Below are 26216 nucleotides of genomic sequence, written 5' to 3' on the forward strand. Positions count from 1 at the left end.
ACAAGGCTCGGGGGCCAGATGTGGCCCACGAAGTGGTTTCATGTGGCCCGCGAAGCCATCCTGGAAACAGTGAGGGAACGGCCCCTGCTGCCTTGGCCTTGGCCCAGGCTGGCTGGGAGCCAATGTACAATTTTGTGGTGGCCATCTATGCTGAAAAACATTGTCTTAGCTCCACAAGGCGAGGAACCAGCCCCTGCCACGTCAGCCCTGCCCCCTGGGTGCATGCTGGAGAGGTGTCACCCTTTGTGAGGAATGAAGAAATGCACCATTGCCTGGAAGTGGCCAGCAAATATATTTGACCTCTGCTGTCCAGGGCTCCCGGCAGCCTGCACCACCATCCAGCCCCCTCCCCCGCATGGCCTGAGAGGAACAGTGAGGCTCCTCCAGTGGACCATGCCTTGGCACTTGCCCTAGTCCCACCCCCTTCTGCCAGAGACCCTCAGATCCGTCCCACTCCTGCTCAGATCTGTTCCACTCCTGCCCAGGCCCCCACAGGCACCCTTGATGTGAATGTAGAGCTGGCCATGCACACCCAGTAAGTCACACCCACTCCATCCACGCCCACCCAGTAGGCCGCACCCACCCTGGCCACACTCACCCAGCCCTCCAAGGGCAGCCACAATGCTGATGCAGCCCTGAATGAAATTGAGTTTGACACCCCTGGTATAGGTCAGTGATGGCGAACCTTTTAGAGACCGAGTGCCCAAACCGCAACCCAAAACCCATTTATTTATCGCAAAGTGCCAGGGCCGCATCAGCATTGTGGTGCCCTCGGAGGGGGTTAGCAGGGGGATATGGCCCACTTGGTGGGTGTAGCTGCAGTGGTCATGGCAGACTGGGTGGTCATGGCCAGGATGGGCATGGCCACCTTGAGGTTGCTCGTGGGGGGATGCCTGTGGGGGCTGGGCAAGATTGGGGGAGATCCAGGGGATCTCTGGTGGGTGGGACGGTGGGTAGCAGGCTCGTCCTGTGGGGTGAGGCAGGGGATAGGGCAGGGGTGCCATTGCTGCAAGGCAAGGCAAGGCGAGGCAGGGCCGACTGCTGCCTGACACCATCGTCCCCCGCACACAGAGGCCAGCGAGTGCATGGGGGCATGCTCTACTACCTTTTGCTCGAGCTTGCTAGCTGGCTGCTTCGCCTTTGTGCTGGGCGGGGCTGTTGCTCCGGGTGCCAGCGGCGGCCTAATGGACCTGTGCGAGATGCTGGCGGCAGGCGTGCCCACAGACAGGGCTCTAAGTGCCGCCTCTGGCACGTGTGCCATAGGTTTGCCATCACTGGTATAGGTCCTCCTGCTTGAGCAGGGCGCTCCTCCAAGGTCCCTTCCAGCTCTATCCTATCCTATCCTATCCTATTCTAAAAAGAATAGATCTTCTACAATCATGTGTATTTCCCAAGACTACCTCATGCCCACTTCTGTAGAAATCATTTATGTGTTTTCATTCTAACAGCCACAAAAAGAGACTGGGGTAGTACATATAGCAGAAAAAATGAGGAAGATAAGGATGACACAAGTGAGGTAAAAGGATAGATGATTCAAAGAAGTTTTTTTTTAAAGATACAATTGTAATTAATTTACACACTATGTTTCTGATACTTACCCACAAGCATTTCATACAAAAAAACACCAACTGACCACCAGTCACATTCTCTTCCATAATAACCATCACCACCTTGTGATTTTAATACTTCTGGGGATATATAATCCGGAGTTCCAACAGCTGTATCACATCGTACCATACCTTCCTATAAAAAAACAAAGATTGTTTAAACTTTAAAGGAGTCACTCTCTAGGATCTTAATATTACACTGAAAGGTATATGAAGCAAGATAGATTCTTACATCTGTTTGGAAAATAAAATTTAAAATTAAGTATGAACCCTAGTTAAAAATCTTAATTTAAACACACATTGATATCTTTTTTTCAGAGTATCATGATTTTTCACAAGCCAAAAGCTAATTAGTAGTAATTTTTATCTACTAACCTTATTCATTTTCATACAGGTACCAAAATCTGCTAGTTTTAAATGACCAGATTTGTCTAGCAGCATATTATCAGGCTTTACATCTCTGAAAACAATGAAAAAATTATCAGATCAACTTTTATTTATTAAGCAAGAACATCACTGAGCCTCATCCCAAATGAAGAACACAAATAAAACAATGGCTAGCAAAATTAGACCCAAACTTTGAATTATAAGTGCCTTTACATTTCTGCGTTTTTCCGAAACAAATTTTCCTTTCATTGTGATGTACATTTTATACCTATATCAACTCAGTTTGTTTTTCCATTTAGTACAGTATTATTTATGCCAGAAGCTCTACAAGGTTAATGCCAAAATCTTTCACACCTTCTATTTCTTGATCCTTTTAAAAGTTCACTGCCACAATAACTGGCCAGCAATGTGTACACAGTACAAAAAAATACATAAAGAGCAATACAATTGAAGGGGAAAAAGAGGTGGCATGTATTAGAATAGATCAGAGTTCATTTCCCTTCTTGTAATTGTTGAACATGAAATTGTTTTGTGTAAACAAATGAAAACTATTCCATAGTGAGGCACTAAGATTTTGATTTTGAAAGACAGCACATTGGATATGTACTCAATTGGTTAAATATGTAACTTTACATTACCTTTTCAGCTAACCCAAATCAGGCAACAGATGACACTGAAATGTCTGTAAATGCAAGATGATTGCCAATTGTCAAAAATGCAGTCATGTGACCAGGATGAGGGGAGAATTGGACATCAGAACTTCAAAAATGAGTCATGTCACATTTTTGGAATCAATTGTAACTTTGAATAGTCACTAAGCATCTAGCTGTAAGTCAGGGCTATCTGTACATATTTTAGTTATTTTGGGTGATCTGTGTTTATCCATAAGTGAAGCCCATTTCCTGGCTGATACAATTATACAATAGTATTTTGTCAATCATATTGATTGCCATCTACTTTCAATCCCAGTTCAGTCTTCATGTTGAAAAATAAAACTGTGAATGGTTTAGAGTTCTGTACCTCTAAAACAAGTATTTCCCTACTTCAGCAACTTTCAGATGAACTTCATCTGCCATAATTCCCCAGCCACCATAATCCTTGATGAGAATGAGCTGAAGTTCCTACATCTGAAAATTGCCAAGGTTGGGAAACACTGCTCTAAAAGGAACATCTCCTTTCTAATATATGTGCCCAAATGACTGTAATCATGCACAAAGGCCCTCATCTATATGACTAGAATGGGGAATGACTTCTCAGCTGCAGGCCATCAGCTGTGAAAATCCTTCTTCAGGGAACAATCTGGAATCCATATTATTATGTTAATATATAATATATGTAATCTATATTAATATGTTTTAACAAGTGACTAATACATTAGTTTATTAAGCGTATTTGTAGTTGGTTTATTTTTGATGTGTACATTATACTAAAATAATAACTTCTATACATTTTTATTTTCACCATTATTTTTTGAATTATTAAAGTATTTAACTGATTGTTTTATTTTGTTTGTTTAAGCAAATTTGTAATCCATCAATATGAATCTACAGTAGCTATTAGGCAGATAAAAAGTATAAATTAAATAAAGAAAATCTGTTTACCTGTACTCTCTGTAATGCTAAAATAATCTTATTTTGCCTTTTCTGGACATACTATCTTCATGTTTTGTGGAATATAATTTAACTTTATAGTAGTTCTTAACCAATATATGAGGAATAGTAATCTATTAAAAGTTGAACATTATCCATATACTATTAACTTTTATTCATAAAAGTGTCATTTTACTACTCACTGACTATAATAAAGTATATCTATAATTGCCATTATAATAAATGAAGATAGAAAGTCATGATTTTGTCATAATGTTTTTGACATTTCATAAATTCTTGGTCATTGTCCTTTAAATGGTTTGCCACAAGCACACATTTATACAATGCTTATGCAAGCAGGTGTAACAAAGATATACCTAATCAGTAATGGTTTAGATTTTATATATTTATACAAATAGAAGCTATTGTAAAGGGGCATCCCAACTGCCAATTCCTATTGTCACATGGGACAAAAATGTAATAGGACACAAAACTTTTTGCCCTCCTAATTCCAACAGAAAGATTTTGCAATTATCCTTGCTGTCCATGAGAGATGCAGAGGACTGAACTGAAACAGCAAAAATCCTTTACATCAGACATGTCTAACACAAGGCCCGCAAGCCGGATGCAGCCCGGTATGTGGTTCCGTCCAGCCCGGGGACCTGCTCTGGAAAGAGCAAAGGACCAGCCCACTGCACCTTGGCCCAGCCCAGGCCGACCACGCGTTGATCTACAACCTGGTTGCGTCTATCAAAACCACAACATGCTCAGCGTTAAATCCATGGGGCAGTGCTGCCCTGTTCCCTGGGTGCGCGCACAAGCGGAGTCTGGTGTCCCTGCTGGCTGTCTTGTCCCGCAGACTGACTTCACCCAGGACGCCAGTGCTGGCCGTCTCCTGTGCGCACACCCGGGGGCGGGGCAGAGGTGGCGAGGCAGCTCCTTGCTGGTTCCAGTGGATCATAGGCTGAGCGTGTTCTGGTTTTGATGATGCAAGCAGGTTGTAAATCAGCGGCAATCCCCTCCCCACCAGCACCTCCAGCCTCACAGCCACGAGGCATCCCTTTTACTGGCACAGCCCCCCCCACGGGATAGCAAGACCGGCGGCAACATGGCAGCGCTGGCAATCTCTCCCCCTCCCATCACCCCTTCCTGAGCGTGGAGGAAGGAAAGAGATGAGAAGGAGAGAAGGAAGGAAGAAAGTGTAGTGGAGAGGAGAGTTGAGGGGGATCGGTGTTGGCTGGGAGGCTTTGCCAGAGCTCTGTGGATTCGGCAGAGAGGTTGGGAGCTCCGGTGGCCTCTGCGGTGGCTGGTGGTGGGGCGGGGCTCTTGGGGAGGGATTTTTAAAGGGGAAGAGGAGATTGACTGGGGGAAGATTTTATTTTCTCTTTTCCGGAGAGACAAGCCAAAAGGAGGGAGAGCGAGGTAGGAATTTTATTCTCTGGAGGGAGGGAGGGAGGGAGGAAAAAAGGGAGGGAGGAAGAGAGGAAGGTACAGGGAAAAAGGAATGGAGGGTGAGAGGAAAGAAGGAATGGAGGGAGGAGGGAAGGGAGAGTGGGAAGGAGTGAAGGAAAAGGGGAGGGAGGAAAGAACAGGGAAAAAGGAATGGAGGGGTGGGTGGGAAGAAGGAATGAAAGAAGGGAGGAAGGAATGGAGGGTGGGAGGAAGGAAGGGAGGGAAGGTGGGAAGGACCATGTTCCAGCGCTCGCCCCAGTCCCATCCTCCTCTGCCGGAGACCCTCAGATCTGCCCTAGTCCTGCCTAGGCACCCCCGAAGTGAGTGATGTTGAGCTGGCCACCCCAGCCACACCCACCCAGTAGGGCACACCCATCCTGGCCACAGCCCCCCGGCCCCCCAAGGGCAACCACAATGCTGATGTGGCCCTCAATGAAATTGAGTTTGACAGCCCTGCTTTACATGTACTTTCTTCTCTCAATGCAACTAGGTTTAAACTCAGTGTGAGATAACTATTTCATCATAAGCAAACCAAACCCAAAAAGATATGTGGCTCTCAAAATAAGGTTTATAATTTACATACAGTAAGTCTCATTCTTATTTCAAATTTATTGCAGAAAGGATGAAACAATTTAATTTTGTGCTGATTACCTCTAATTTGCTCAGGTTTGACACTGTAAATAGTCCAGTAGTATTATAAATTAAAATTTCAAATATACTATTATTTTTAATACAATTTAAAATGTTGAGAATATCAGCTATATAAAAATACTTACCTGTGAATAAAACCCATGGAGTGAATAGCATCTAATGAAAGAACAACTTCTGCTGTATAAAATCTTGCCCATTTTTCAGGGACATCGTAGTTGCTCATTAAATTTACCAGATCCCCACCAGGCATATATTCCATCACCATATAAAGGTAACGATCATCTTGGAATGCATAAAACAACTGTGAAGTACAATAGACTAGAATCACTGCATGCTGCATCCCTATCAACTGCTATTTTCTTTTTGAAAGAGGAAGTTAGAGGTAAGCGTAGAGTTTATATTTATAATATATAAATGATAAAAAACTAATATAGGTAGTCCTCAACATACGACCATAATTGAGCCCAAAATTTCCATTGCTAAGAATAGTTGTTAAGTGAATTTTTTCCCATTTTACAACATTTCTTGCCATAATAGTTAAGTGAATCACTGGAGTTCTTAAATTAGCAATATGATTGTGAAGTGAATCTGGCTTCACCATTGAATTGGCTTGTCAGAAGGTTGGAAAGTGTGATCACATGACATTGGGACACTGCAATAGTCATAAATGCATGCCAGTTGCCAGGGTCCAAATTTTGGTCACATGACCATGGGGATGCTGCAATAATTGTAGTGTGAAAAACAGTAATAAGTTAGTTTTTTCAGTGCCATTGTAACTTCAAATGGCCACTAAACAAATGATTATAAGTTGAGGACTGTGCTCGTTTGTGTGTGGGCGCCTGTGCAGGAAGAGAACTGGGTATCATTATCATATAATAAGCTTGCTATAGGGAAGCAGAGATAGCCAACTACACTCTTCATTCAGCTAATTATATCTCTCACATGCAACTTATTAACTCTTTCCTTTGCACAGATTGCAATTTTAACCAGGAAGTCCATAATTAACCAGTTTTATACACCAACAATGAAAGTCATAGATGTTAACTTAATACACCAAAATATTGATAAGCTAAATTAAAATATTGTCTGAATCCAGACATGATAAGCATAGCTTTTAATTTGGATAAAATAAAAAACTATTGTTATAAAATTTCTATTTTAACTGCAAAGAGAAGAAAAAGGCTGCATGTTCATGTGTATTTTATTTGAACAAACTGGGATATGACTATAAATCAGGGCAAATACTGTACCTTCTATTACATAATTCAGCAGAAGCATAAGAGGAATGACTCATATGAACACACTAAGCAGACTATTTTTATAATTATCAATTAGCATTATGCATGATTATCAGTTTATTTCTTTGTTTTCAAACTACAACAGCAAAATATTTGTACTGAGGTTATTTTAATTATTGGAATGAATAATTATATGTAAAATATACATTTTCAAATATAAAATATGTTTAAGGAGAGTTAAAAATTATAAGTCAATAAATTAACATGGTTTTAAATTATATATGCTCTATATTATTGACAAAACAAAAATGGCTAAGGTTTAAACAATTTCCCATTTATTTTAGAGAGAGTAAATGAAATACATTGTATTAATAAATATATTAATATACTTATTCAAGACAAATGTTATAATTCTTGGCCAATGTGAATTCAAATAAAAGTCACCTGAACAACCCAAGGGCTATTTGCAAATGCCATGATATCTCTTTCTTCCCAAAAGAATGCAGAATCTGATCTTTTTATCATCTCAAATTTGCTGAGAAGTTTCATGGCATAGACCTTTCGTGATGACTTGTGTCTTACCTTTAAAACAAATAAGATGAAAAAAAATAATATAAGTATGAAACAGCATGGGTACATTCCATTTCCATTAACTACTGTATGTTAAAAGGTTAGGATTATGTACCTAGTCATCATCTTAAAAGGAAAGCTCTTTCGCATTTCATGGAGCACTGTTGTTCACTAGCTCTTCTTCTCTAGAATTATTGATTTACTTATTTCTGCGAAACTGTCCCACACTCCACAGGTCTAGAAAAGATCAATACTATTGAACGTTGTCATATCAAGGGTAGATATTCTACAACTAAATACTTTGAAATGTTGGCCAAAGTTGTTTCTACCTGTGAAGGTATCTATGAAATTTTTATAACCAACCAGTATAATAATATTTCCTACATATGAGTTTGGCATTAATTTTATAAATTTAGTATTTATGTTTAAAACCATTCATAACTGAATTATTTTACTGTTCCTATATAGTTTTGTTTTCTATTTATTGCATTCGGAATATTAAAAATGGCTAAGGTTTAAACAATTTCCCATTTATTTTAGAGAGAGTAAATGAAATACATTGTATTAATAAATATATTTGAGAATTAACTGCATTGCATTCTTCCAGCACTACTGCAACAAAATCCAAATCCTTCATTCAATAATATATTGTAAGTCAGTTGTTTATAGCAACCATAACACAAATTATAAAATGATACATGCCATGCAAAATAAGTACCTTCAAACGTAATTTATGATATACTGCTTATTACTGCCTATATTAAAGACTATTAAGGTGAAGAAATAGAAATACCTATTTCAATAATGGCGAACCTTTTAGAGACTGAGTGCCCTAACTGCAACCCAAAACTCACTTATGTATCGTTGGGTACCGGGTGGGCATGGCCCATTGGGTGGGTGTGGCCAATTGGGTGGGTGTGGCCCATTGGGTGGGCATGACTGCAGTGGTAACGGCAGACTGGGTGGGACTAAAAAGTTCAATCAATCAATTCCAACTTTGCGAGATCTTTTTTTTTCTGCAAGAAGTTGAAATTGATTTGATTGATTGGAACCTTTTTTTTTTTTTTTTGCACATGGCGGCGGAGGCCTAAAGTGAAAAGGTTTTATAAAACCCAGCTGAAGGCCTAGGACTGGGGCAACAGCGCGCGTGCCCACAGAGAGGGCTCTACGTGCCACCTGTGGCACAGGTGCCATAGGTTTGCCACCACGGACCTATTTCAATCCAATCATAGTAAATAACGAAGAGGGACACTAAAAGTAGGTAGGGCAACCAATTATGGGTATGTAATTTTCCAGTGTTTTTTTCCCTAAAGGTATGCGTACTATTTATATACATTTTCTATTCACAAAATGCCTTATTTCCCAACACTATAGTTAGATTTTAAAATAGTTGCTACGTCAGTGGATTTTAAAAACACTGATGGAGGAGCATGAAGCCATTATTTATATAGATTATACATTAAGGATAGAAAGATATAACCTCTCCAAGAGGAAAACGTCTCCAGAAAAGTGTACCTCTCACAGCAATTAAGATTTTAAAATAAAACCACTGAAAACAATGAACTTCTACTTGCAGTGCAGACTGGAAATGTAATCTATCATCTCAGATAAGAACTTCATATATTTACATTAAATATTACAATATGACTTGCTAAAATATAACTCTACAACTAGCAACATTAGAACACAGTAGTTTGTTCTGCATATTATACTGTAACAATAGCTTAATTAAAATAGGAATGGAAACAAACATAATAAACAAAAGTTATTCTTCCACAGTATATATTTTAAAATGGGACAAATCTTGCTTGTTATATATAATTCACAGAGCATGCTAAACAATAGTCTACTTTGGTTGATTTATAGTTAAGGAGAAGACAGATATTATTTTGCAGACAAAGTAGCTGTGGTTTATTTGGTAATTTTGTTGTTCTTTTTTCAGTTAAACCAATCATGTATATTTGGCTTGCTTACAAATTTATACAGGGCACAATAATTAGGCAAGAATAAGTCAATAATCAAATTATATTTCCATGCACAAATCATGTAACCCTACAGTAACTAATCAGTAAGAAAACCTCAGTGCAGACTATGATTTACTGCCATAAAACTAATTGTGTTTTATTTATTGTCAACTTTCACAAATAATGCACTGAAAACTAGTGGTAGAATTGTTGTATTACCAGTTCTCCTAGAACACGGGTGTCAAACTCGCCGTGTCACATGATGTGTCGTGACGTGTCATGACTTTTTTTGCATTGCTGGAGCTGGGGCAGGCATGGCTTCCACATGATGCAACCGGCCCACCGGCCAGCAATTTGACACCCCTGTCTTAGAAGAAACCACACTTTTTCAACACTCACTCAGAAAAATATGCATTTAAGAAAGTATTAATAAGACAGCAGCAATGTCCAACCATACAAAGCATATATTTATTTTCAAGTTCCCAAATTTCGGCAGCAGAGAAACTACCACATATAAGAATAATCCATTCATTGGAAAGTTCTATTTTAAAATAAAACTGAAGTCTTAGTTGTAAAATCTCCATACATAGAGTAACCTACCAATTGAACTTCTCCAAATGCTCCTCTACCAATCACTTTTACTACTTCATAATCTTCAGCTTTCATACGGAGATCTCTTACTTTATTTATTGTGTCTTTGTCTGTGAAGAAAATATAAATTAAAAATACTAATAATAGGCTCATTGTAAAAAGAATGCTCATAATCTTTGAAATAAATTTACATATAAAAATATACATTATGATTTCAATTATATTCCATTTGTTGGTCATTTCTTGTGTATTAAATAAACTGTTTAAAGACAATTTCCCAGCCTTAAGCAGGCTACAAATATCCTTGAATCTCATTACTTTCCATTCCCATAGCAACATTCAAATGCCAAATACAACTTCACTGTAGAAATAAGACTGAACTTTAATAATGGTTAAAAGAAGTTAAAGTTAAAAAAGGTTTAAAGGAAAAAACAATTAGAACATTTTGCTATCCTCATCAAATAATCATCCATAATGCTCTACAAAAGATTTGGTTAAAACATAAAATGAGCATCCAGTGTTTAGATTTCACTATTTTTCATGTTATTTTTTAAATTACCATGAAAATATAAGCTAGAGACTGCATTTTTAAAGCACTACTAGGAGGAAACAAACTATAATAATTTAAATTCCCAGCTGAGTTACTCTAACTCCAAATTTGGTAACATGCTATTTAAATCTACATGGGTCAACACTGGCATGACATTATACACAAGATATTAACATTTCAGTTCAGGGGATATAGACTAAAACTGCTGATATAACTTTTTCTAATGCAAAATTCAAAGGGATAGTATCAACATGTTGAAAATTCAAACAGTGAGATTTTTGTATTAAAGATTACTGAATGTTGTCCTCTAACTACTGCAAATTATCAGTGTAATTTTACTTCAAGCAAGGCGATCACAGTAAAAGTAGGAACTCAGCAAATGATTGTGCCAAAATTTTGGCAGGTACCACCAAATACAAACCACTGTCTTAAAAAAGCAGTACAATCAAAGCTGGCTATATAATGAACAATACTGAGATAGGAACTCAGTAGCAGATTCAAAGCAATGTCGAACAGCAATTTGCCTGCAGAATGTTCATAAACTGCATTATCTTCCCCATCCAATTGGTTTAATGCGAAAGATGATAAGATTGCAAGAAAAAGGCAGAGAAGGAAAACAATCATAAAAAAGCAACAAAATGTTTTAATTAATTGCCTGACTGTTCTCACAAATTTGCAAAATGCAAGGTTCAATGCTGAAATCTGCACTACATTTTCCAGGGTCTCCAATGGAGTACCTATGTCCAATATTATAATTCTATCTAACTTTGCATTGTGCTTTTCACAACTTTATTATTTTTATTTTGCTTTTTCCCCAAGAAGCTAAGAGAGCATCCTTGATCAACTTTTTTTTATAGCTTTATGAAATCAATTGAGAAATAATGGCTATGAATCATCATCACGTCCTGTGCTAAGCACATTGGGCTACAAGTGTACTCCACAGTTCTCAGTCCACAGCTACAATCTCTGCATCCTTCTATTTAATCAATCTTAATATAAATCTTAAGCATAAATCTTAAATGGTTATGAATACAACTCCAAAAACTTTCAATTTCCCTTCCCCTGAAAAAAATATAGTAGATATTATTAACATATAAAAGAAATTAAAGAAATAACTTGTACACAGATTAGATCATCAGAAACCTAGTGTAGTATATGTACACACACACACACACACACAAATATATATATATATATACTTACATTTGGTTAAAAAGGTGTCTATGTTTTTATTTTTCCTCAAAGCAGGAAAATCCAAATCGTATACCAAGGCATCTAATCCATCCTGAGGGACAAAATAAGTAATTTTTGAAGAACACAACTAATGAGTATTACAAAAAATACATCTCAAGCATAAATGTGTGCATATAGTCCCGTTATACTGGTTTAGTGGAAAAGGTATTAGAATAACAAGAAAACTGCCCATTTAATCATGCTCACAAATTTGCTAGTCTAATTCTTGCATATTTTAGATATTTAAATGTTTAAAATATTGTATAAAAATTCATATTAAAACCTATGTGTGCACAGAAAAATGTTTAAATCCATAACATTCGCTCATTTTAATAGTGAAACAAATTAAAAATTATAACAACTAGTCGTTAAATGACTCATGAATTAGAAATTCTCGGTAATTCTTCTAAAGAAAGATAGGACCAAAACAATTTCAAAGGAAGTATATTTTATAGCTTAGCAAGTGCAGCCCTCTCCTGTGAATACCTATGGTATTAACTCTAAAAATAGGAACATCTTCAGAATCACTTCTTCCACAAAACATAATGCTTAGACAAATTTATAGAAGAATTGTGCAGCGCAATGAAACATACTCTAACATTAATTTGGACATGAGCATCAACAAAAAAAAGTCATTACGCAAGGAACACTGAAGGAAGGAGGAGCAAAATAGCCAGCGAAATAACTGAATCAACCTTGGCAACCTATGGATTGATATAAATGGCAGCCAGATTGCTTGTGTGTGTGTATGTGTGTGTGTGTGTCCTCAAAAACCTCTATTATTTACTATTTTGATTGATTTCTGCCTTTTCCCCTAGATAGTACTCAAACATAAAAAAAATATAAAATAGTTAAATTCATATTAAACTGTTTGAAATTAACTATTAATTTATTTAAAGCAAAAAGAGATGGGCTACAGAGAAATCTCTTGATTTGTTTCTTTAAAGTAGAAAGTGAGGACTAAGTGAAACACCATAGGTATTTATTTGATCTTCTACTATATGCTTGAAAAATGAACACAGAATGTGAGGATACTTTTGATGATTCCTCTTTAACAACCTCAAATAAAGCAATCACTCAAACAAAATGAAACCAAGACACTGTATACATTTTTTTTTTAAAAAAACTAACGTGCTTAGAAACCAGTACAAATCCTTTATCAAAGTATAATATGCTCGTCTTATGTTGGTTTCCTGCATGGTTGCTACATTTTATATCAATTGATGCTTTTGGAGGCTCCTTAAGTGAAGCCTCACATAAAACACTGCAACAGATAAATCAGGTATTAACTATGGCAGGGCTTTTCAACCTTTTCACCCATTGTTCCACTTTTAGGATATGGCAATATCCGAGTACCACCAGTCACCTAGCAAGATGTCAAAAACTTGATGACCCCCCCCAAAGGAAAAAAGTGATAAAGTACAGGTAGTCCTCGACTTACAACAGTTCGCTTAGTGACTGTTTGAAGTTACAATGGCACTGAAAAAAGTGCCCCCCAAGGCACAGCCGAGCAAGACACCTGCCTGCCCTCCTTGCGGCGCTCTCATTCCCCTCCCCCGCTACTTTTCTAGAATGGTCACGTACCACCTGTCAGGTGCCAATGTACCACAGGCGGTACCCGTACCACTGGTTGAAAAGCCCTGAACTATGGCATGAGTAGTAATAGGCTATTTCCCGCATGCTAATATGGCCAGATTCTACTGGTTTGGGAATCAACACATGTGGCACACGAAGCAATGTTTTTTCTTACTGCCATCAATTCAAAATCTAGACATGCACAAAGCTAATTTAAAATGCAGCAAAAAATCAAATACTAGAATGTTTTCTAAGATAGCTTTATGCAATAAAATAGATATAACCATCACAATTACAATAAACATAACTTAATGTTTCATTCTTAATAACAAAAGTGCAGTTTTAGTAAAACTGAATGTAATTATTTCAATTCAGCTTTTTGATATTTTGTGTTCTCTCTCTCTCTCTCTCTCTCTCTCTCTCTCACACACACACACACACACACACACACACACACTGGTAAAAATTGGAAGCATGCAAAAAACAGTTATACTCTTTTGGAAGACTGGCTCTATTCCAAGCAAAAATGTCCTTTCATCTTTTCCTTTTTTGGGCAGACTAGATTTTGTAAAACATGCAGAGATAGCTCCTGATCCATTATTTCACTTAAATATAACCAGTTGTTTTCTTCCAAACTGTTTTAAGAATAAATGTGCCCTTTGTATATTTGTTTAAAGTTTAAAAAACATGCATCAGAAAGTACATTTTCAGCTTAGTGTTTGCTCTAATAACAATTATCTATCTATTGAAACAGCATTCTTCGTTTGATTAAACATTAGATCATAACCACTCTCTGATACAAACAGGTTTCAGAGAGAAGTAAAACTTAAGCCTCAGAAGTACTGGTGCCAAAAGCCGATTTTCTGTAAAAGAGATCATCATACCACCATACAATGAACACTCTTTCTAGTTTATAACTGAAAGTAGTATTTCTAGTTACTGAGTAGTTTGTCAATCTTATTACTTACTGTAACGTTCTGATATTCTTCCCAATGCTTTATTATCTTCATCTGACAAACTACATTTCACATCTCTGGTTTCTGTATCTACCACAATAAAACTAAATAAATAATTTATTAATACTAATATGACCAGAAGTTTCATCCATAACTGTTTAAAGCTTGAGAATGAAAGAATTTCTTCAGAATTTGTGAAGAGTTAATCCAGTTTTGGCTCTAATTTCTCTTACAGAAGTAAGTATGAATGAAATGACCTAGAACAGAGATAAAGAATACCATGTGGAGCTCCACCACTGTCTTCCTTGGAACTTTTCTTATTATTTTCTAAAACTAGATTAAATATTCAGAGAACACGTGATCCCAGGATGCTGCGAATGTCATAAATACATGTCAAGAACCCAAATTCTGATCATGTGACATGGGAATGCTTTGGTGACAGTTGCAAGTGTGAGGACCTGTTATAATCACTTTCTTCAGCACCATTGTAACTTCAAATGGTTATTAAATAAATGGCTGAGAATTACCTGTACTGCTGTTTTTGAGACATGCTACTCTAGGGCTTATGTGATGACTTTCCCCATATCACCATAAAGCTAACTTTCATTTTTATATATAAAATAAAGTTTTATTTTATTTTATAATTATAGTGGGGGCTCAAATAACTACAAATTAGGAATTTGAGGACTATAGTTTTCCTACCAATGGTATCTTGTTTGGAGTGAATGGAGGGGGAATCTTAAAATAAAAATTGTGTGCTGGCTGTGTGGGTAAAAGAACAAACTTTAGGAGGTATCCTGAATGAGTCTTGACACATTAGTTCAAAGGTATAATTTCTTATTTAGGGGATTTGCCTTTCTCTCACATTTAAATTCAGGGGCAGAATACTTGCATTCTAGTGTTATTAGTTTCTATGAGACGGTTATTTATGACTGGTCACAACCATCAAAGCAACCATTTTGTGACTGTGCCTATGATATCTTATCAAAATTCCAAATATGTCAATTATACTCCTGTAAAACAATATATCTACTGTCTTCAAGTAAAGCAGTACAATTCTGTCAAAGAGTCTTTGATAAAAAGGACAAACATATGCCATATTTCTCCATGATCATTCCTGCATATTTTCAATGCAACAAGTTACACAAATCACATGGCATTTACTTAAGAATATTTTTCTCATCTAGTAGCTATATTTTTATTCTGATTTACCTTAGTATAATCTTAGAAATATTATGAAGCTATGATATCAATGGCCAGATTATTCAATTATGTACTAATAAAACTGAATACTAAAATTTAAATGCTATATTTATGTACTACATGTACATCACCAAGCCTATGCATCACTTTATGTGCATATATTTAATTGACACGATATTCATAAATACATAATATTGTTGCCATTTTTGTGTGTTAATTTTAACATTCATTTGAAATTCATTTCTCCGAAGAAAAAGTTCTAGTTATAATTTTGCATAGACACAGACACGCAATGTTTTTTACTTGTTACCAAGCAACATTATTTCATATCAAAATGTCAGAGTGATAATAACAGAATGAAGAACAATAAAATATAAAACTACAAAAGAAATTGCAGTTGATGAGTTTTTTAATCACAAGGTATTATATAAAGATACTTTCAACATTCCAGGAGCAAAGTATGAATAACTGTTTCTACATAAGATCAGTTTTAAAGTATTTTAAATTAATTCAAGCTAATTTACATTTTTAAACAAGTTAAAATTATTTTGCATATGAACATGAAGAAGAAAATATTGTTATACATACTACTGACTTTCTAACCTAAGGACTCAATATAATACTTAAGCACGTCCTTCTAGTTTAGATGAATTATTTTAACCATTAAAATTTAAAGTAGAAATGGTTATTTGATTATTTGAAAGGGAAAAGTTGCAAGCCAGTTTTCAATTATCATCTCAAATACTTGCCAGTGTCTCACATTGTATAAGTAGTCCTTGATTTACGACAATTTAGCCGAAAATTTCTGTTGGTAAATGAGACATTTAAGTCAGCGATTCTCAACCTATGGGTCGCGACCCCATTTGGGGTCGATCAACCATTTCACGGGGGTCGCCAAGCAAGGCTGTCCGCCATTTTTTTTGTCCGCCATTTTTTCCCCTTTTCCGGCGGGTCCTTACCTCCCTTGGGCTGGGCCAGCTGGTGGTCGGCCTGCTCCATCTCTGCCGCTTGCCAGCTACGCCTCGGCCGGCGCAGGGGGCAGAACCACGCATGCGCGGCGCTCCCGGGCAGGGAAAGTCCTCGACTTACGACCGGTTGGGTAGTCCTCGACTTACGACCGGTTTAGTCCTTGACTTACAACCAGTTTAGTCCTCGACTTACGACCGGTTGGGGGGTCACGGCATTAAAAATGTTGAGAACCACTGTGTTAAGTGAATTTTGCCTCATTTTACGAGTTACATCTTGCAACTGTTGTTAAGGGAATCACTGCAGTTGTTAAATTAGTAAAATGGTTAAGTTAAACTGGCTTCCCCATTGACTTTGCTTGTGAGAAAGTTGCAAAAGATGATCACATGACCTCAGGACACTGCAGCCGTCATATATATGGGTCAGTCATCAAGCATCTGAATTTTGATCAAGTAACCATGGGACTGCTGCAACAGTTGTAAGTGTGAAAAATGGTCATAAATCACTTTTTCAGTGGCATTGTAACTTCAAACAATCACTAAATGAACTTTTATGAAGACCAGCTGTATCTCAGCACTATACCTGGTACAAGCATTTTGCAAAAGGTAAGGTTAAAAAAAAATATAGTAAGAGCAACAGCACAGATCTCCATATATATGACTAATAAATAATACAATTCACTATAGATAGTCCTCATTTAACGAACCTAAATGGAACCGGAATGTACATGTTTATGCAAAGCAGTCATTAGGTACAAATATCATCACTGGCGTCAAGATCATCAGGACCTACTCTTCTAACAATCCGTTTCTAGAGACGAATTTAAAGGGACGGGTGGATAGAGAGGGTAGAGACAAGAAAACCGAAGGGACGTTTGACAGTAACTGATTGGATGGAAAACGTCGTCCTCCTTCTTTTGTCGTTTCCAGTCGACCCCGACGATCCACATCTCGTCCCCAAGAGAACCTTGGCCACTTGAAGGCTTGTGGACTTCAACTCCCAGAATTCCTCAGCCAGCAAGCTGGCTGAGGAATTCTGGGAGTTGAAGTCCACAAGCCTTCAAGTGGCCAAGGTTGAGAACCCCTGGTGTAGAGCAACCAAAATAGCAAAGATGCGAGGGAGATAGATGGGGGGAGATAAAGGGCACATTGTGGTCATAAATGCAGGCAAGCTACCAAGGGCTCAATTTTTAATCACATTCCCACGGGGCACTACAATGGCCATAACTTCAAGGTTTGGTCATAACTACCATTGATTCAGTCCCATTGTAACTTGGAACAGTTGCTGAACAAATGATCATTCAGCAAGGGCTACCTATATTTTTTACATTTCTTTTGAAGTTTTCAAGAACAATTATGAGTTATATCTGCCTTCTAGTAGTGTATTGTTAACTACACATAGAGTAACTTGCAGATTCCACTAAATGAATTAACTATAAAGATAAAGTCTTTAAGTTAAGCTTGATTTCTAGTAATTTCATAAACATGTTCATGTAGTTCTTTTGTTATTATGATGGGAGTGGCATGCATCCTTTTGGAACATTTTTTCAACTACCCTGTTTAACACACAGCTCATAAGAGTTCCTAGCGGTCTCGTAAAAAGCAACTAACTATCAACTATTCTTGCTGAGCTTTATTTATTATCAAATTATAAGTCACTCTATCTATCCAAAGAAACTTTAAGCAGCAAACAAAACGAAGAAATATCAACAATCATAAAACATATATGCACACATAAATCCAGGTTGAGGAGCCTCCATTAAAATTTATATAGATTAGGTTCATTACCCTAATTTTATTCATTATTTGATTTCTCAGATTAAAAAAAATGCTTTGCAAGTTTTAATGTCTCTTTACCCCAGGTATTTTTTGTAACAATTCAAGATATGACTAACCTATGCAAACATTTAACTATGTTACTGGAAGAGGCCAAATACTAAATGGGAACATGGTAAGAATTAGAAGTGTACCTAAAAAGGAAAAAAAATGCAGGTAGTTCTTGTTGACTGTGCTTATGATTTTACTTTAGCTTTCCTTCACTTTACAACAAGGATCCCCAACCTATGGTCTGCGGCCCGTTACCAGGCCATGGCCTGTTGGCCACCAGCCCACAGGAATAACTGGTGAGCCCCCCCTCATGGCAGTGCCACTATGCAGGCGCTAGCAGCCTCATTTGCGCATGCGCGGGTGAGCTAGCATTGCCACCAGCATCACGTGAGCGCTAGTGACCCGTTTGGCATGCGTCCTGGCAGGTGCCCCACTTGTCCATGTGCGCACACTAGCAACATTTCCCTGCTCCTCCCTTTCCTTCCGGGCCACCAAGCCGGAAAGGTTGGGGAGCTCTGCTTTACAGCATCAGAAGAATATGATCCCAAGTAACTGATTAAATCCAATGATAGAGAAGACTTCCAGAACTCAACTCACAAGGAAACAAATCTAAGGCAAATCTTAGAGCATTTTTACCTCACTCCCATTCTCTTTGGAGTGCTCATCCCAGTGCTGGGATACAAGTAGTCCTCAACTTACAACAGTTCATTTCGTGACTGTTCGACTGCCTACTCAGGCAGGAAACCCTATACTATTTCAGACAAATGGTAATTTAATAATATATTTAGTATATTATATTTAATATATGTAACAGTCCTAACTTGAGGACTACTTATACTGAGTGCCAACTTGTTTATGATTTGAATTCAGCATAAAAGAGGTGATCAATGCAGGTTTTTAAGATGTTAGCATGATGCATAACAGATATTTTAGTTAGGATCTTAGAAGCCACATTTTACACCTATAACTAAAACATATCTAAGTGAACAATACTTTCAAAGTGAAGTAAGTCACCCAAAACAGGCTATCAAGACATACCTAAACACGTCCATCTTGGTAAAATTGTATACTAAATTTACTGGTCTTCATTTAGCTCTCAAATATCTTGGGTACTGGTTCAGCATCTGTGCAGCCTCACCTCACAAACATGGTGAGCTAATACTACAAATTATATGGCACTAATGTTTAGGGAGTTGACCAAAGTTCAACAATGCCTCTTTCTAGAAAATGGTATGTGTATTCTAGCATAAATACTGTATGTATGTAAAACAATTATATAGTCTGCCAACTTTCAATCAGCTCTGGGTGGCTCCTAATCATAAATTAAAGGGAACATAAAATCATACTAATGCCATAAAGCTAAACCAATTAAAACATTAAAAACAACAAAAATTGGGGCGAAATCACTTCTAATGTGCAATTATCTAATCTTCTCCCAGTGCTTGGGAGGAAAGCCAGATCTTCAAAGCCTTGCAGAATGTTAAAAGAGTAGAGGTCTGCCAAACTTCAGGGGGCAGAGTATACCATAGACAGGCCGATAACGTCTTTTCCGTGTGAAGAATCGAGGGTAGTCTACTGTTATAAATCCCTTTCCCAGATCCTCGTACGGGTGCGATAGACTGGACCATCCTACCCATCTACAGGAATCCCGTCACCAAGAGTTGGAAAAATTACGGCGCTGGGGTTGACCAGCATTCAGCTCCTGATTTGGCCAGCATTCAGCTCCTGATTTGCGGTCGTAATTCGAGGACTAAACCGGTCGTAAGTCGAGGACTACCCAACCGGTCATAAGTCGAGGACTTTCCCTGCCCGGGAGCGCCGCGCATGCGTGGTTCCGCCCCCTGCGCCGGCCGAGGCGTAGGTGGCAAGCGGCAGAGACGGAGCAGGCCGACCACCAGCTGGCCCAGCCCAAGGGAGGTAAGGCACCCGCCGGAAAAGGGGGAAAAATGGCGGACAAAAAAAAATGGCGGACAAAAAAAATGGCAGACAGCCTTGCTTGGCGACCCCCATGAAATGGTCGATCGACCCCAAATGGGGTCCCGACCCACAGGTTGAGAACCACTGCCTTAGGGAAAGGCAGTCCTGCAGATAGTGTAGCCTTGTGCCATATAGGCTTTAAAGGTGATGATCATCACCTTGAATTGCACCCAGAAAAAAAATGGCCAGTGCAGTTTGCGCAACAGAGATATTACTTGGGGAAACCTAGGGGCTCCAAATACTGTGTGCATTGCCGCATTGTGGACAAGTTGAAGTTTCCAGGTGTTCTTCCAGGGCAGCCCCATGAAAAACACATTGCAGTATTCCAGACAGGAGCTAAAGCATGAATAAACATAAGTAAGGCTTCCTGGTCCAAGAAAGGGCATAACTGATGTATCAGATGAATCTGTGCAAAGGCCACCCTAGCCATGGCTGCAACTTGCCCCTCAAGCAAGAACTGTGAGTCTAGGAAGATCCCCAAATTGCACACCAACTCAGTCTGGGGAAGTCGAGTTCAAGATGAAGAATCATCTGATCCTGGGGAAGAGGCAAAAACCCATAGCCACTCTGTCTTGCCAAAATTGAGTCAGAGCCAGTTCCTCCCCATCCTTACAGCCTCCAGGCACTCAGGCAGCACTGCCAATGCATCACTTGCCTGGGGAGGGATGGAGATATATAAATAATTGAATATCATAAGCATACTGAATTATTATTCCTTCACCCAACTTGATGAAGTGCAGGAACATACCATTAACTATGATATTTAAAAGTTACTAAAAGAGCCAGAAAAAAATAAGAGAAAGTTACCATATTTATTCTCTCATCTCACGCCCAGGGAATATTGTTCATGACAATCACAAAGACTATTCTCATAACATATCTTCATAACATAAGCCATCAAATTCTCAAACTCTTTATCACAGAGGAATGTAAAAAAATTTATTTCAAAATGTTCTTCCATCATTCTTGTGAAAGAATCAAGATACGATGTTATAACTTTTAGTTAGCCACACCAGCTTATTAAGTAGGACTAGGCAATGTGGCTCATTTCTCCATGTGGAGATGACTGCTGTTAAGGGGCTGCTTGGCAGCTTAGCATCTTCTTGTGCCTCATACCATTAGCCCAAACCTGCAAGATGCAGGTAATCCCCGAGTTACGAGCATTAAGCTCGTTCGAAGTTACGTGTTTACGAGCAAGTCCCCAAATTACGAATATTGCAGCCCCACAGCAGTCATTCGCTCTTACAAGCGACTTCAGTGGCACTGCAACATTCACCCTATTCCCCCCCACTCCTCACAACTGCTTCCCCCTCCCTTCCTGCCACTTACCTTGCAAAAATCCTCTCTGCCACAGTTTCTTTCCCTTTGAGAGAGAGGAGAGTCAGCTTCGAAATGTTTTTTGCGCTGAGAATGGAAGTTTCTGGAGTCTGTGATCTCATGCGAGTGTTTGAAGTTGTGCCAAATTACGGACCTCAGAAACTTTCATTCTCTATGCAAAAGGTGCCTGTGTCCTGCTCCTGCCCCCAACTCCTTTCTGCCTGAGGGCTGGCCTGAAGCCTTCAACTGAGGGAGAAGGCCAGCCCCGTCGCACCCACATCCAGCCTGCCAGAGCTCGCTGCGCTGGGGAAGGGACCCCGTTGTCCCCAGAGCTTCAGAGGCCTCCTCCAAGCGATCCAGAACAAAGGCCGGGGGAGGCTTCTGCATGCCTCCAGAGGTTGGATCCAAGCCTCAGAGGGGTCTTCCAAGCAGTTTGCCCCAGGAACGGAGGTCAGGAGGGCTTCTGCAGGTCTCCGGAAGTTGGATTCAGTCCTCGGAGGACTGCTCCAAGCCCCCTCCAACCTCCATTCCTGGTGCAAACAGCTTGTAAGACCCCGCTGAGGCTTGGATCAGGTCCTCGGAAGCTCCATTCCAAGCGGCAGCAGCTTGGAGCAGTCCTCCGAGGGCTGGATCCAACCTCTGGAGGCATGCAGAAGCTGCCCCGACCTCTGTTCCTGGTGCAAACGGCTAGGAAGACCCCTCCAAGGCCTGGATCCAACCTCCGGAGGCATGTAGAAGCTCACCTGATGTCTGTTCCAGGGTGGCGGCTGCATGGCTCCAGAGTTGGGGGAAGGAGGAGGCAGGCACCGCAAACAGCATGAGAATTCAGGCGGCCATTCTCTGTAAAAGAGGATCAGTGCCTGAACTCGCGTGATATTACAGCATCCAGGATCTTCCATCGATTCTCCTGTCCCTCAAAAGCAGGAACCACTGTAGAGAGGAGACGGATCTTTTCAAGGTGAGTCCGGTGCAGCAAGAATGGAGGGGGAAGCATGAGGTATCTTAGTGGGTCGGGGAAGCCTTGGGGGCCTGTTCCATCACTAGGCCCTCTCATGGCCTTCCCCACCCTCAGATACCTCATGTGCACTTAACAAACTGCATGCATTTTAACAAGCAAGGGAGTGATCTCGTTCGAGGTACAAGATTCACTCTACGAGTTTTTGAGTTATGAGTGGAATGTGCAGGCTCCATTACACTCGTAGCTCAAGGACTACCTGTACTGTGTTAGACTCCAGCTGGGAAACACGACAAATTTTGCACAATACTGCTTCAGAATCACTACTATAGGTGGTGAAAACTGAAAATCAATCATTCATATATATATCCAGTTAAGATCCTTAAGAATGTGTTGATCCTATGTGATGTGCTGAAACCTGTGTTTCTCATAATTAAGAGCGTGAAACTTTGATAACTTGATTAATTGTTGGTTTACAATTAATTATAATTTAAAAACACAAAATTTTGGAGACACTTGCAATTAAATTAACCGCTTCTAAAATGAATTCTTCCAGTCTCAAGCACTAACAATTAACCTTATTCATCTGTTCTATAATTTATGTCTGTAAAATACATTTATGAAGACTTATAAATTAATTGTTGTTTTGCCTTCATTCAGAGCAAGTAGTTTATATATTTAAAGCCACAAAAACCGCATGCTGGCTGGTTTAGACAGCATGCAAATCGCAATTGTGATTTATTTAACCACAGTTTGTTTAATAAATAACAGTTGGCTGGGTTGGGTACACCACTAAGCAATTACCATTTTTACAAACAACGGCTGGATTATTAAACATGCTAAACCCAAACCAAATCTCATTATGGCCTACATAATATATGAACTTAATCATTTAGTGAGAAATGAAATAAAAATACAGATAGATGCTATGAATTAAACATTTACATTTTCCCAAAATAATCAAATACTAAGAATAAAACCATTACAGACTTGATATTTAAACTTATAGAATTTTTCAAATGTCCAAAAAAATTATAATAATTTAAGAAATGTAGTAAAAGTAGTAATTGTTTTATTTTTGTATTTATTGGTAGAAAATACAACATTAGCAATTTGGTACAATAACACTATTTTCCAATTACTGATAGTACACTAGAGAAACAATGACGATGGCAGAATTACAGACTGTTATGAGTTCCTCAGTTTCATCTTATGGAGATAAAGACAGACTAGTAAGAAAGAGTGCTGGGGTAATTTTCTGGAAACAACTTAGTATAGGACTTTTCAGGCCACAGAACCCACTAGTTAAAAACAAACAAACAAATCCAGACTCTTGATCAAGAAGCAAATCTCTTATGACAGACAAATATTTATGTTTGGGTGAACATTTTCCTCCTTAGTCTCTCACAAAATCTCATCAAATTATCATGGAACCTAGGATTCTGCAAAACCCACTTAATGCAATGGTCCTGATGGCAGCAGACCAGGGCAGCAAGAGCAACTTAATGGTACAGCCCGCACACATGCAATCCACTTAGTGGCGGCAAGACCAACTTAATGGTAACGGCCAGCACACTTTGTATAGTCAGCAGACAATTTTGTGAGTTGTAGGCCTTTGTGCACACTTTGTGTAGTCAGCAGACAATTGTGTGAGTTGTAGGCCTTTGTGCGCACCTTGCATAGTCAGTAGCTGATTCTGTGAATTTTAAGCCTTTGTGGCATCTAAGGTGGCACTTGCATAGTCCGCACATGAATAAGAAGGCAAGTCTGAGTGAGTTGTAGATCTTTGTGCAGGATCTTAAATGGCGGCCGTTGGATTGGGCCTAGTCACGGCCTGGAACAATGAAATTGCTGACTGATATATAGCGAGATGTTTCCGCGGCTGTTACTGGCATTAGGGCAGTTGCGGTTATTCCTATGTGGCCAGCTGAATGAGCGGCCCAAAACGATTGCTGCCTCTGCCTGATTCATTTGAGTTTCCCAGCCTACAAAAATGGCAGCCGCAAGATCGCAGTTTAATTTGCCGGGCCTGTGTTGTTGTGGCCGGATTAGTTCAGCCGCCGCTGCAATTGCCGAAAAGGCTGAAAATTTTGCTGAAAATTTGCTGGATGGCCTGCTAAGGGAGGATCCTCCCCCCCGACTGAGGGAGTCCCACACGGCATCTAAAATGGTGACCGCTGTTTATTTAATCTGCCGAACGTCGCAAGGGGCTTGAGGCTTCAGCCGAAGCCTGTAGAGACGCTGGGAATACGAGTGGTTTAGCGCTGCGCTGAAATCAATGCAGCCAGGGGAATTGAAAGAAAAAAGAAAAAATACAAAATGATCCACGATGGGCTTCTGCACTAGAGACTAAGAGCCAAGCTTTACCACGTCTCTCTCAGGCGAAGACTAAGTCGTGACTGGGGTTTCCTGGCAAAGGTTGGCAAAGGTTGATTGACTTAGTCTCTAGGGCAGGAAGACAAGATCAACCCATCTGTGGATTCTCCACTCATCACGCTGGAGAAAGCTCAGATCTAGTAGACATGTTATGGAACAGTCTGGTCCTAATTTTATGAAAAATTGGGGAAGGAAGAAGTTAATCTTGGAGAGTAAAACAAACAATTCAGTGATGACTGATCATAAACATGTCAGGAAATAGATCTTTAGTCCACATTAAATTTAATGTTGACAAATAAATGAAACCTCTAAAATTTTTATAAGATGATAAAAGTGAATATATTTTTCTACCGTAGAGAGAAAATTTATCTAGAATTCTAAAATCTTCCAGACTTACCAGAGGAAATTGTGCTAAAAGGAAGAAGAAATTATGTGCTAAAAGCCATGAATCTGATTATTAGTACCGGGAAGAGATCAAAACTACAGTTATGGAAAGCTAAAGGATACAAAAGTGGACACAACCACAGGTAAAACTGTATAGCATTTTTAATTTTAATTTTTTTAAAAGTTATGATAGTTCTATATATAATGAGCTTGTTGTGTTTCATTAGATTCAGATATTTGCTCAGGTATTTAAGTTGGTTTTATGATTTATCTACTTTATAACTTAGAGAAAACTAACTTATGATCTATCTACTTTATAACTTAGAGAAAGCTTATCAGTTTATAACACAAATATTCATTGAATAAATTGCTAATAATTTTGGAGAAACAAAATAAATTCAGGTGCTTGTGATCCTGTTTGAAAATCTTTTCTTTATCTGGGAAAGAAAACCTAAACATAAAAAATTACAATGTTAGGGTTACTATGTTACTATTATTTACTGTTACTACTATTACTATGTCAAACAAAAAAACAATTCTCCATTGTACCCATCTTCTATGATATGTGTGTTATAGCCTGCAAAGATTTTACTTCCTCTGAAGTAAAAGTTTATGAAAACTTGGGCTTAAGTTATTCATAAAATGGTAACAGAAAGCGGCGTTGTTCTTACCTGAACGCCTTTTCTCAGCAGAGTGGTGTAGAGTCCACAGAATGGGTTATCAATGCATTCCTGCCTAGCAGATAACTAAGGAAAAAAACTTCAGCCACGCCTCCCTCTGGGTGTGTCTTCCCCAGTTTTTGGCAAGGTCGAGGCGCAAAATGCAGACGCAAAGCTCCAAATGAGAGAA

General features: G+C 38.9%; 1 protein-coding gene across 1 annotated transcript in view; it reads right to left on the minus strand.

Annotated features, from left to right (window-relative positions):
• Positions 1 to 26216, minus strand: part of ROCK1 (Rho associated coiled-coil containing protein kinase 1) — an 84910-nt gene that overhangs the window by 47158 nt on the left and 11536 nt on the right. Inside the window, exons 2-7 of the mRNA XM_015813475.2 lie at positions 11803 to 11884; positions 10059 to 10159; positions 7369 to 7506; positions 5812 to 5987; positions 1983 to 2067; positions 1599 to 1743 (exon numbers count right to left, since the gene is read on the minus strand). Coding sequence (XP_015668961.1) covers positions 1599 to 1743; positions 1983 to 2067; positions 5812 to 5987; positions 7369 to 7506; positions 10059 to 10159; positions 11803 to 11884 — 727 coding nt within the window. The remainder of the gene's footprint in view (positions 1 to 1598; positions 1744 to 1982; positions 2068 to 5811; positions 5988 to 7368; positions 7507 to 10058; positions 10160 to 11802; positions 11885 to 26216) is intronic.

This window comes from Protobothrops mucrosquamatus, unplaced genomic scaffold (assembly GCF_001527695.2).
Source record: "Protobothrops mucrosquamatus isolate PMUCROS unplaced genomic scaffold, P.Mucros_1.0 scaffold158, whole genome shotgun sequence".
NCBI lineage: Eukaryota > Metazoa > Chordata > Lepidosauria > Squamata > Viperidae > Protobothrops > Protobothrops mucrosquamatus.